Source organism: Rhinolophus sinicus, linkage group LG09, assembly GCF_036562045.2.
Source record: "Rhinolophus sinicus isolate RSC01 linkage group LG09, ASM3656204v1, whole genome shotgun sequence".
NCBI lineage: Eukaryota > Metazoa > Chordata > Mammalia > Chiroptera > Rhinolophidae > Rhinolophus > Rhinolophus sinicus.
The window spans coordinates 80405623-80418033 of record NC_133758.1 but is presented as its reverse complement, the minus strand read 5'-3'; the positions used below and the strand labels follow the sequence as shown (position 1 = coordinate 80418033).

Sequence of the window (12411 nt, the reverse complement as noted above, 5' to 3'; positions counted from 1 at the left end):
GAGGACAAAATATGTAGGCAGTCCTAGCTTTGCATGGCTCTAATATACATGAATTTCAGTTACCAGGGTTTTGTTAAAAATCACTAGCATGTTTCCCCGAAAATAAGACCTAGCTGGACAACCAGCACTAATGTGTCTTTTGGAGCAAAAATTAATATAAGACCCAGTATTATATTATATTATATTACATTACATTACATTACATTACATTATATTATATTATATTATATTATAAGACCAGGTCTTATAGTATAGTAGAATAAGACCGGGTCTTATATTAATTTTTGCTCCAAAAGACGCATTAGAGCTGATTGTCTGGCTAGGTCTCATTTTCGGGGAAACATGGTAGTACCCCAATAACACAGTTCTACTTTCAGTTACCATAATATATTAACTGTGAGTAATTGCATAAAAAACTGCTGGAGCTCTTCAATTAACTTATCACTAGACTCCTAAATAACAGATGCCCATCATGGTGAATAACCCATCTTGTCACTTCTTTCAGACTCAGTGATTAGTCACTTGCCATCTATTTATTCAGTTCATACACAGACAACAAAGTGTGTAGTGTTGTTGTCTCACTGTATTTAGGTGATAACACGTGACATTTTACAAAACTGGATAATCAAAAGAGGGAACTGGCCAACAAAGATGAAAGTGCTGCAAAAAAATGCGGAGTGATGCCACTGGAAAAGAAATTCTCATTGAGTGTAAATAGAGTTACAGAAAAAAATTGCTCACTATGGGAATGTTCATACTCCTGTTCCGCAAAAATCTTCACGTTCACATCTTCAGATCTCTTGGAAGGAGTGCATGACGTTGACAGCAAAAAGGATAAAATGCTTAAAGCTGATCCAAACTGAGAAAGGAGTATGACGATTCAACAATGCACGGACAAGGTGCTCAGTAGGAATCATAAGGTTTGCAACAAGAAGGCGGCCGGCAGTTTCGACTACTCCTGGTAAGTCTTTTACAAAGAAATAAAATACCTTAATTCTCAGTGTTTCTGTTTTAATTTAGTGTGCTAAATAAGTATTAGTTTGTTTTTTCATTTTCCTATTCACTTAAAGCCAATGGTAAGAGAGTATTTAATAGTCCGACCTTTTTTAAAGATCACAGAACAACGGTAGTTTGGTTCCACTGATTACTAGATGACTTCACATGGTTTCAGCTTGCATGCTTGTTTTCATTATCCTGCACCACTACGCAAAGCGAGGACTGTCTGTGTAGACACTGATCATTTGAAATCGGGGAACCCTTGCCAAAGTTTATCAACTTCCCTATCTTCTCCGTTTACAAACAAATGATATTAAACTCAAAAGCAACTACTAGTAATGGCTAAGGTGATGTAAGCTAGCTCAGATAAGTAAGAGTGGAGACAGAGAGACAGGCTCCTTCCCAGAACCCAATGCTCTGAGGGTCTGTCTGCCTGGGCTGACTCCTGTTTCAACCAGCTGAAGAGTCTTTTTGTTTCCTCTTTCACTAGGTAGACAAAAAGCAAACAAGTTTTACTCCCTACGTAAAACAAAAACATAGCAGTGGAGGCATGCGTGCAGTCTTAGCTTTGTTCAACATGAAGACAAAATTATGCTGAACATCCGCTCAAGCTTCGATTCCTGAAACTTACATTCCTGAAAAATAAAGCGAGGATAAAAGTTGACGTGAAAAAAGAGATAAGCATCTCGTCCATTTCCATGTCACCTGGGGATCAAGGCACTAAAGATATTCCTACTTGTTCCCATCCAGTTTAGAGTAATTGTTCCGTAAATTACCTGGCTCGAATTTCCTGAGCATGTTTCATGAATATCACAATCATTTACTGCTTCTCGGCACACAGTCCCCATAGGCTGAAACTAAAGTGAACAAAATCAATGTGTAAAACTGTTGAAGAAAAAAATTCTCACAGTGTCATCTTTGAAAAAACAAAATGAATATTTTTTGGATAGCAATATCTTAAACTATTTTAAGATCATAGTCTGAAAACCACAGTTACTGAATGAAATTTTAATTTAATAGTTTTCAGAGAGAGTTTCTCGTGTACAAAGTAATTTGCATAGTCATCATATAAGTCTTACAATATCTTGCTAAAATAGGATAGTGCTTGATGATACATTCTCCACCACAAGGAAGAGTCAGTCTGAGTTCTAGTAATTTTTCCTTCCAAATAGCTTTTGGATTTACACTTTACCTTTCATTTTTATTGGCACCTTTATCATATTACTCTTTTTTGCCTCATCTGCCAAGAATTTGAAAGTTACATTTTGGGCTGAATTGTTAAAGATAGATTTTCTGGCAAAGCTCTTTCCTCCCATGCTTTCGCTTTCTTCTTTCCTGCCTCATTTTTACATAGGTCTATAGCTTGGTCTTTTATTCTCTTCTAATGTTTCTATGATTTGTATCTGTGCATGGCAGGTTTTTTTGGTCTGTTTTCAACCACCTTAAATATTTCTTGTTTGAGAGTTGTACAAATAAATTTTGAAGCTCACTGGATTTATGAATTACAAGAGTATTCACTAGAATAAAACAGAGACACAAAGTTTTCATCCTTCCCCTCTCCTCTCAATCCCATTCTCTTTTCCTCTTCGAAATGTTGATATTTGGAGGTGGGCCCTACTATGTTTTTATCTGTGTTTACACAAACACACACATCATTTGGGACAACCCCCGAACTCCTGCAAATTTCAGCTTCTCTCGCTTGTTCACAATCTTCTCAGCAGTCAAGTTTCCTGTTGTTCCTAGAACATGAACAGCACACTGCCATTGCCAATCAGCACCTTTACCGGTACTTTTTAGAAGATCTGAACAAAATTTGTGTTCACTTATTCATTCATTCATTCATTCATTCATTCATTCATTCAATTATTTACTAGCCACTTAAAATGTGCCAGGCACTTTCTAGCCACTGGAGGCTCAATGGAAAACAAAACACAAGAATCCTGCTCACAAAGAACTTACATTTTAGTGGGGGTAAACAGGTCATAAAAATATGGAAATAAGCAAGATCATTTCATTTCATATACTCTGTTTGTCTTCCTCCTTGGGATTGAGGCAAACCACAATTTTAGAACATCTGAGGTAGAAATATGAGCAGGTTTAAGATAGAATTTATATGAGAGTATAAATGGTCCAAGAACTGCCAGTAACTTTTAAGAGGAAGCATGGTGAGGGAGGACTTGCTTTAAGGGCTGAGGTACAGTAGTAAATAAATCAACCCAAACCCCTGCCCTCTCGGAACTTACTTACTAATGAGAGAAGAAAATAATAAACAAGTGAATAAGCAATAGTTTACAGCAGAGGTCCACAAATTATAGTTTGAGGGCAAAATTTGGTTGGCTGCCTGTTTCTGTATAGTTTTATTGGAACACAGCCATGCCCATTCATTTCTGTATTTTCGATGGCTGCTGTCAAAGGCAGAGTTGAATAGCTGACACAGACCTATGACCCACAAAGCCTACACCATTTACTCTCTGGCTCTTTATAGGAAACGTTTGCCAGCTCTGGGATAGATAGTTATTATAAACACACGCAGAAAAACTAGAGATACACAAAGTTTTTCATCTTGTTCTTCTATTTCCCCCTCTCTGTTCACTATCCTGCCTCTGGCTCCCCCAGGAGTCCAGGGTAGGGGCGAGAGTGGGGGTGTGGGGTAGAGAAAATGGCAAAAAAGGATCTTACTTGACTGGGACAGAGGTAACTTATTTTGTGGGAGGGTTAATCATGACAATTTATTGTATGTATTTTAATTTTATTATTTTTACTTGTTCCTTGAAATGATAATATCACAAAGAGCTGGGTTCTATAAATCAAAGAAAAATGGCATCATCAAATGCATTTTATGGACAGGCAGACTTAAATCACCAAGGATTAACATGAAGATTGGGGATCCCTTGTTAAGGCAGTTGGAAAAGCTGTCAGAATAAATAGTTGAGGCAGCCAAAATGAAAATACATCTCTTTCACCTCTAGTTTAATCTTCCTTTTTTAGAAAATGCTTTCAGAGATCTCTGCCAGGGCCTTTCTTGTCTTAAAAACCTGCCAGAGACATGGTGCTCAAGCGGAAACAACAGAAATAGCTACCAGCAGATCTGGGATGTAAGTGAACATTTATTCCGTTCTGGCTGAATGAACCTATGCAGGTTATTTCACTTCCTTGAGACTGGGATTGTTCAAGTGAAAAATATGGATAATAATGCCGACCCCAAAAGTGTGGTTGCAAGCATCATCTAAGATAGCGGTCTAACCAGGAGTGATTTTGCCCCTGAGGGGACATTTGGCAATATCTGGAGACATTTTTGGTTATCATGACTGGGAGGGGTGGTGCTTGCATGTGGTAGAAGACCAGGAAGCTGCTAAATATTCTACAATAAACAAGACACACCCTCACGACAAAGAATTATCTGGCCCCAAATGTCAATAGTGCCCGCATTGAGAAATGCAGACACAAGACAATATAAATTAAAAGTGCTTACCACTCTCTCTGGCACTCAGTAGATACTTCATATGATAGGTTCATATTCTACCCTGTCTTAACTCTTATACTAAAGTTAATTAATCAGCACATAATTAGTAAGAGACTGCTGCACAGATTCATTCATTCATGCAACAAATATTTACTAAGAACCTGTACTAAGTACTGTGTAAGTCCTGGGCTCTGCTTCCATAAAATGTACAGACTAAAAGAGGTAGATATTAAACCTCAGAAATAATGTAGACTATTGTACCAGAAGAGAAAAAAGAAATAGGTTTCTTTGAAAAAGGTAAGCCTCAAGTAACTCTTAGTCTTGATGGAAAGGTTTAAATATTTGGAGACAGGTATGAGGATGCTATTGGGAGAATGAAAACAGATAATGTGTTTAAAGATGCATTTTATTAAAAAGAAAAGCATCAAAATAAACATTTGGCAGCAGTTTAATTTATTTAGAATTTACTGCCCACAGTGTCTTGAGATTTATAGATGGAATAATTCTTCTAAAACCAAAATATCATTCTATATGTATATTTGTATCTAAATGTACATTAACATTTTTGATGACTTAAGAAACTATTGGACGAATTGGATGATGGTCAAAAGGTACACACTCTCAGCTATAAGGTAAATAAGTACTGGGATATAAGGTAAAATATGATGCTTATAGTTAACACTGCTGTATGGAATTTTTAAACATTATTAAGGATCCTAAGAGTTCTCATCACAAGGAAAAATACTACTTTTCTTTTTTTTTTTTTTTTGGTATCTTTATGAAATGATGTATAGTAACTAAATTTATTATGGTAATCATTTCACAATATATGTAAGTCAAGTCATTATGCTGTTGTATACTTTAAACTTATACAGGGCTGTATGTCAATCGTATCTCAATAAAACTAGAAAAAACATTTTTTAAAAAGATGCATTTTAAACTCTCATACTCAACACATTAAGGTGTGACCATGTCTAAAAGTATTCCTTTTGGTCCCTCAACAGCTATGCAAGAGATATACCAAGCTGAGAAGCAAGAAAAAGTTCTACTGAATACCTGCTTGGCTTTACAAGAAAGGAAAAACATAATTCAAAGATTAAACACCTAGTATTATTTAATGTACATGCTCCTCAGGGAGGCAGAAGCGAGAGGACAAACTCTGGGAAGGACAAAAGTTCACGCCCTAGCTCCCTGACTTGCTTGGTGTAAGACCCTGGGCAAACTGCTTAACCACTACAAGACTCAGTGTTCTTATCTGTTAGATGGGAATAAAAATAGTTACTATACCTCATCAAATTTTGTGAGGCTCTTGTAAAGCCCCTGGTACTTAATCATTTAACATGTGTTAGGTACTACTATTGTTATTAGAGTATATTTACCAGCCTTAGCAATTTAATCTGATATGTCCTCTTTTCTGTCAATTGGTTAAGAATCAGCATTTATTTACCTTGCACTTTTTACAACAAAGACCATCACTGCATTGAGAGTCTTGAGTCAAGGTGCATTTCTTACAACACTCTGCTCCTTGAAGGACACATTCCTAAGGAATATAAACATTGGCAAAACATCAGAACATGATTATTTTCCTGAAAGCACCAGAATATTTTCTAAAGTAAATGTATAGCTTCACAATAATAATCTTTCTTCCACAAATCTTTTAAAATTTCCAGGCATAACACTTGCTCTGTATGTCTCGGTGTGTGTACCTGGAATGACCCTGAATAACCTTAAAAAATCATCAAAACATCCAGAGACTTACTGCCGGGGTCCCACAGTCACACTCCTCTCCAGTTTCAATGAAGCCATTGCCACACTCAGGGGGATCAAGAAGCTGTGGAATGAAAACCAAAAATATAGAAAAACCAACATTAAAGACCTTATAAGAGACCACAAGGGCCACACCTATACTTCTGGCATATCTGTTAGTTATTCCAAAGTATATTTTTATTTCCCTAAACAGAAAGCATGACTTTCTATAAATTTAGAACTGGGAACTTTAGAACAAAAGTGTCTAATATTATTTCCGGTTCGGATTTAATCATATTTATATATATAACATATATACCAAGTAGGGTCTGATAAATGCCACCAAAATAAAAGATGATCTAGCCATTGATTAAAGCCAACCCAGACTGACTTCTGAAATTTCATTTCCTTCAAACAAGAAGCAAGGGATTTAGAGTCAGAATGTCTGGATTCAAATCTTGGCTCAGCTACTTATCTTGGGAAAACAGCTTGCCATCTCAGAGTCCAAGTATTTTAGTATTTAAAACAGGAATAATATTAGCTGCCCATCTACATCACAAATTGTTGTGAGGATCAAGTTCAATTACCTGTGAAAAGCCCTTTATTAATTATATTTCTTTGTGAAAGCTATTTCACTGACAATAAGGAAAACATCACAAAATAACAAATTCATTGATTTATTTAATACAAAATATAGCTCCTCCTATTAACACAGTTCTACAGAGAACAGCAATGATAATTTGCCCTAGAGACAGAAGCAGTTTTTGGCCTGTACAAGAGTACATTTTAAGATTTTCACTTTTTAACTCTCCATCGATATTATCATTTGAATATAATTTATCTTGTGATGATAGATAAAATTAGTAAATAGTTGCTATGCTCCACACATATAACAATCATTCAAAAGTTAATCAAAATCTATGTATTATAGAATGAAAGTGAATACACACCTATGAACACACACACACACACACACACACACACGTTCTTAACTAGCTAGAGGGAAAAAGCAAAATGAAATTTAAAAAAGCAACAACAACAACAAAAGAATCCCAACCTAATTTCAAATACTCTCCCCTCTCCAACAAAAGAATCCACTCATCTCTACATTTCATTTTCAGTTGAAAGGAATCATAACAAATGAGAAAGCTTTGAAAGCCAAAACTAAAACTTATCCAGATGAAAAATACTCTTATTCTCTTACTCTGGGTTCAGAATAATCAGTTATTTTGGTAAAAAGACTTGAATTGTTTTTCATTTATAGCAGCAGGAATTTAGTTCAATTATTACTTCTGAAGCTTTTGGAAAGATACTTAAAATCATCAATTCGCTTTTCAGTGCAATGTGATGCATTTCCTAAATTTCACTGGCGTGAACAGAGAACAAAAGCAGGTAAATGATTACAAAAGCAATACTACATATCGCTGCGGTGCCCAGAAGCATGTCACAGTTCACATACTGAACAAGGAGAAAGCAATCCACTAGAATCTGCAAAGTATTCCAGATATAGGTGGAAGACCTGCTTTCCAGTCAGTAATCAGAGGATGGTCCACAAATTGTGAAAGCCTCTGACAAAGTCTAAGTATGCAAAGACTTTCTCCTTTCCTTCTTGAAGTAGATTTGGTTTTCACACTGAGAAACTTGCCATTTTAATCATACTGCTCATTCTGAAAGGTAGTGGTAGGGAGTGATGAGGAAAGATATGCTTTCCTTTCTACCGGGATAAGCTGTGATTAGGTATCCACGGGGGCAAAAAGCTCACCAAGAAAATAAAAATGAAAGGCAAAATGAAACCATTTTTGTAAGCTAACCTGGAATCATCATTTGGCCAGATAAAAAGAAAATGGAAAATTTTCAGAAAGCACTCTTATTTCTACTTGCTTTCTATTTCCATCAGAATAGTCCCAGAAGCTCAAGATTAAAGCTGACTTTGAAAATGCAGATATTCAGCAAGTTTAGACTATGTACATATAAGCCAAGTTGAAAAACTCTTTTATGAGATCCAATGGTTGAAAATGTGTCTTTATTATACTTTAGAAAGATTAATAACTAGTAACTCTGATCACGCTTATTACCTTAGAAGGTTTGTTGAAAAGGCAGGCGCCACCTCCACTATTTAGGAAGTCATGATACTCTTCAATGTTACACTGGGTGAACTTCTTTGGAAGATAATAGCTTTAAGAGAGAAGAAAAGTAATAGCTGAGTACAATTTTCGTCTCCCTTGTTTGTATATCAGTTTTAAAATTGAACACTGTCAAAATTGTACATTTTCTTAAAAATGAAAAAATAAATTGTACTTATGTACAACAATTACATTTAATCCCTAAGAGTTTTACTCCATCAGTATATTTCCAAATTCTTCATTTGGTGACTAACAGTAACTATGGGTTCTTCATTATGTGCAAACATATTCAAAGGAAACACATACATATTGTACCTGTAATTTTGATTAAAGAGAGTTAGAAATAATTTGTTTTGTAATAAGTCTTTCCTAAATATTACTAGGCTGGAACCCAAACTGCAAAGCATTCTACAAAATAACTGACCTATAATCTACAAATGTGTAAAGGCTATGGAAGTCAAACAAGACAGGTACTGTTTCAGACTGCAGGACGCTAAAGAGACATAAAAACCACTGAAACTCAGGGCCAGTCTTGAATGAGGGCTAAGACTTAGATGATTTTTCTGGTTGTACTGTGGTTTTGTAGGAGGATGCCCTAGTTTGTAGACATGTGTATTAAGGTTTTAGGGGTGATAGGCACCAAGTTAATAACTTATGATTCAGGGACAAAAAGGTTCTTCAAGTTTCAGATTGTTTCACACACACACAAAAAAAATGTATACCAAAAAAAGTAATAACATTATAAGAGGTCAATAGAAAAAGAAACTTGACTATAGAGCAATTTTGCAATATGCAATAAAAATCTTCAAAATGAGAAATATCCTTAGATATAGTAATTCTCCTTTTATAAATTTTCTTGAGGATATAATTCACTATGTGTACAAAGATGTCTGAACAAAGATATTTATGGTGGCACAATTTATAATAGCAAATAACATGAAAATAACCTAAATGTTCAATAGTAAAACTGTTAACTAAACTGTGACATATTAATAAAATAGTTATTAATAATCACAGTGTTCAAGAATGAAAACTCAGAAAAATGCTGACTGTACAATGTTAAGTAAAAAAATGAATAAACAGTTAAATATCCAAAGGGACCCAAATTATATAAAAGAACAATAAAAATGGAAAGAAAAAATACTGGGATTTAAACATTATTTTAACATTGTTTATTTCAACATTAACCATGGTTATCACTGGATAGTGAGAAAAGTGATAAAAATTTTATTTTCTATATTTTTAAAAAATTGTTTTACATTGAGCTTTTATAATAGTGAAAATACAATTAAGATAGTAATCGATAGTTTTTATAACATCTCTCCCATTAGCCTGCAAAGACTATGTTCATTTATATCCCTACTTCCTGAAAGCATAGTGTTTAACGTTTTTTGAATTAATTAATGGAATTGACAATGATTATTTACCCTAAACTCATTTTTCAAGCATTTCATGCCAAACTCTCCAAATAAAGCTGTCTCAGGTTTAAATTCTCTGAACTACTTTACTTCCTTCACTTTACTTTCCTATCAAGTCATACATTTTATTCTTTATTTAAAGATTTGTATACATATATTACTTCCTTTTTTCTTTTCAATGCCAACCCCTCAGCCAATGTTTTTATCACCACACCCATGAATCCATTCTGCATATCTCTGCCAAAGTTATGGAAATTAAATAGGATTTTCTTCAAGTTTCCCATTTATTCTACCAGTCAAAACCTGAGATGGCTTCTACTGTCAAAGAAGAAAGTCACTAATTCTTAAGTGTTGGACCCTTAGAAGTCAAAGCCTAGTTCAGCCTCTGACCTGCAAAGGGCTATCAGAGATCTCAGCCTGGCCCAACCTGCTGCCCATTACACAGTTGGAAGTTCAGCCTGCTCTCCAACACTGACAGGGAATTTCCCTCACAGGAGCAGTTTAGATTTATAGCTTGCTCTTACCTTCACTGTGCCACATCTGACTTCCGACAGTTACAGTCTGTGTTGTTATCTATATCAAATAAGACTAATTCCTCTACTACATCTTCAAATACCTGAAAGCAGATATCATGTATCTCCCTAGGCTCTGCCCCAAACCATTTTTGCAGTGTAACATATCTATTGTATTCAATGCATTCTTAAAATCTTAATTTTTATAGGAACTTTAAATAGGCCTGGTATTCAGTTCAACAATGCTTTCCAACATTAAGCAGTACAGAGGAACTTCAGAAAGTAGAAATGGGAGGTAATGTACCCATGGGAAATATAAATCCATAATTAGTGCTGTTAGGTGATGTTTGGCACAGATCAAATTATACATAGCATCATACCAGACAATGTTTTATGCAAAGAGCTTTTCCCTTAAATGCATCTACTGTGTTTCCCTGAAAATAAAACCTAGCTGGACAATCAGCTCTAATGCATCTTTTGGAGCAAAAATTAATATAAGACCCGGTCTTATACTATATTGTATTATATAAGACCCGGTCTTATATTATAGTAAAATAAGACCGGGTGTTATATTAATTTTTGCTCCAAAAGATGCATTAGAGCTGATTGTCTGGTTAGGTCTTATTTTCGGGGAAACACAGTATTTGATGTAAGAAGAGTTCCAATGCAAAGAGTTGTACATATCTGAGTGTTGCCATTTGATTTTGGTATTCATTATGCTTAATGCTAGGCAGGTTGTCTATAAAATTTTGTGCTTAATAGTTATTCAGAATAATCAAGTATAATATACTAAATAGCATTTAAAAGACAAGAACCTCTAGCATGAAATTCAGTAATTGTTGGAAAATTACAACTATAAAAAAGGATCTTTTTAATTCCCTCTTATTACTAAACAAAATGTTCAAAGATATTTAAAAATATATTTTAAATATATGATTGCATGTACTTGCCCTCCATCATTTATTTTCCTTTTCATACATATATTGGGAGTTCAAAATTCAAATATAATCAATAAATATTTCTTGAAAGTCAAGTCTGTACAAGATATTATGGTGTGAAGTCTGACAAAAATATCAATTAGTGTAAGATGTAATCCTCAAAAATGTGCAACTAATTGGTGAGGGGAAGTATAGCACATACAGAATTAAATTATAATGCAGGAGTTAAAACTTATAATAAATTTCAAATCGCTAGAAACGTGGTTAGATAGAGAAAAATGAAAATTCCAGATGAAGAGGCTGGAATTCTTGAAGAAATCAAGAGGCTGGAAACTCATGTATGAGGTGTGATCAAAGAACACGGTGAATGTTTAAATAAAAAGAATTTATTACAGTAAATGACACATTGCCATTAATCCCCTTCAGAATACTCCCCCTCACTGTGAATATACTTACCCCTTGGTTTTTACCACTTTTTGAAGCAGTTCTGGAAGTCCTCTTTCATGAGTGTCTTTAGTTGCGTGCTCCTGGCTGCCTCGATGTCCTGAATCATTTTGACTTTGGGGAAGAGCCAGAAGTCACACGGTGTCAGATCCAATGAATAAGGTGGATGAGGACACACCATAATATTTTTATTTGACAGAAATTGCCATATACCAGAAGCTATGTGTGACATGGAGCATTGTCATGACAGGGGATGATTTATGGCACACTTTAAAACACATCTTCTCTCAACCATAACTCATACCCAACTGACTGCAGACTGCACCAAATAACTAGAAACTTGTCACACACCATTACTAAGCTTCAACGCACTGCTTTCTATATTGAAGATCCCTGCCTTTCCACTGGATGGCACTCAGCAGCAGCATTCACCATATTTTGTGATCACAACAGAATGGTTCCATGTCATACATAGCTTCTGGTATGGCAGCTTCTGTCAAATAAAAAGATTATGGTGTGTCCTCATCCACCTTATTCACTGGATCTGGCTTCATGTGACTTCTGGCTCTTCCCCAGAGTCAAAATGATTCAGGACATCAGGGCAGCCACGACAGTGCAACTAAAGACACTCATAAAAGAGGACTTCCAGAACTGTTTCAGAAAGTGGCAAGAACGATGGGGTAAGTGTGTTTGAAGCAAGGGGGAGTATTTTGAGGGAGATTAATGGCAATGTGTCTTTTACGGTAATAAATTTTATTTAAACATTCACTG

At 35.2% G+C, this 12411-nt stretch overlaps 1 protein-coding gene across 19 annotated transcripts in view; it reads right to left on the bottom strand.

Moving 5' to 3' along the window:
- Positions 1-12411, bottom strand: part of ADAM22 (ADAM metallopeptidase domain 22) — a 230158-nt gene that overhangs the window by 40613 nt on the left and 177134 nt on the right. For all 19 annotated transcript variants that reach the window (XM_019716244.2, XM_019716282.2, XM_074340694.1 and 16 more), the window contains exons 15-18: positions 8281-8380; positions 6219-6290; positions 5907-5999; positions 1773-1853 (exon numbers count right to left, since the gene is read on the bottom strand). In XM_019716244.2, the coding sequence (XP_019571803.2) occupies positions 1773-1853; positions 5907-5999; positions 6219-6290; positions 8281-8380 (346 nt within the window). The remainder of the gene's footprint in view (positions 1-1772; positions 1854-5906; positions 6000-6218; positions 6291-8280; positions 8381-12411) is intronic.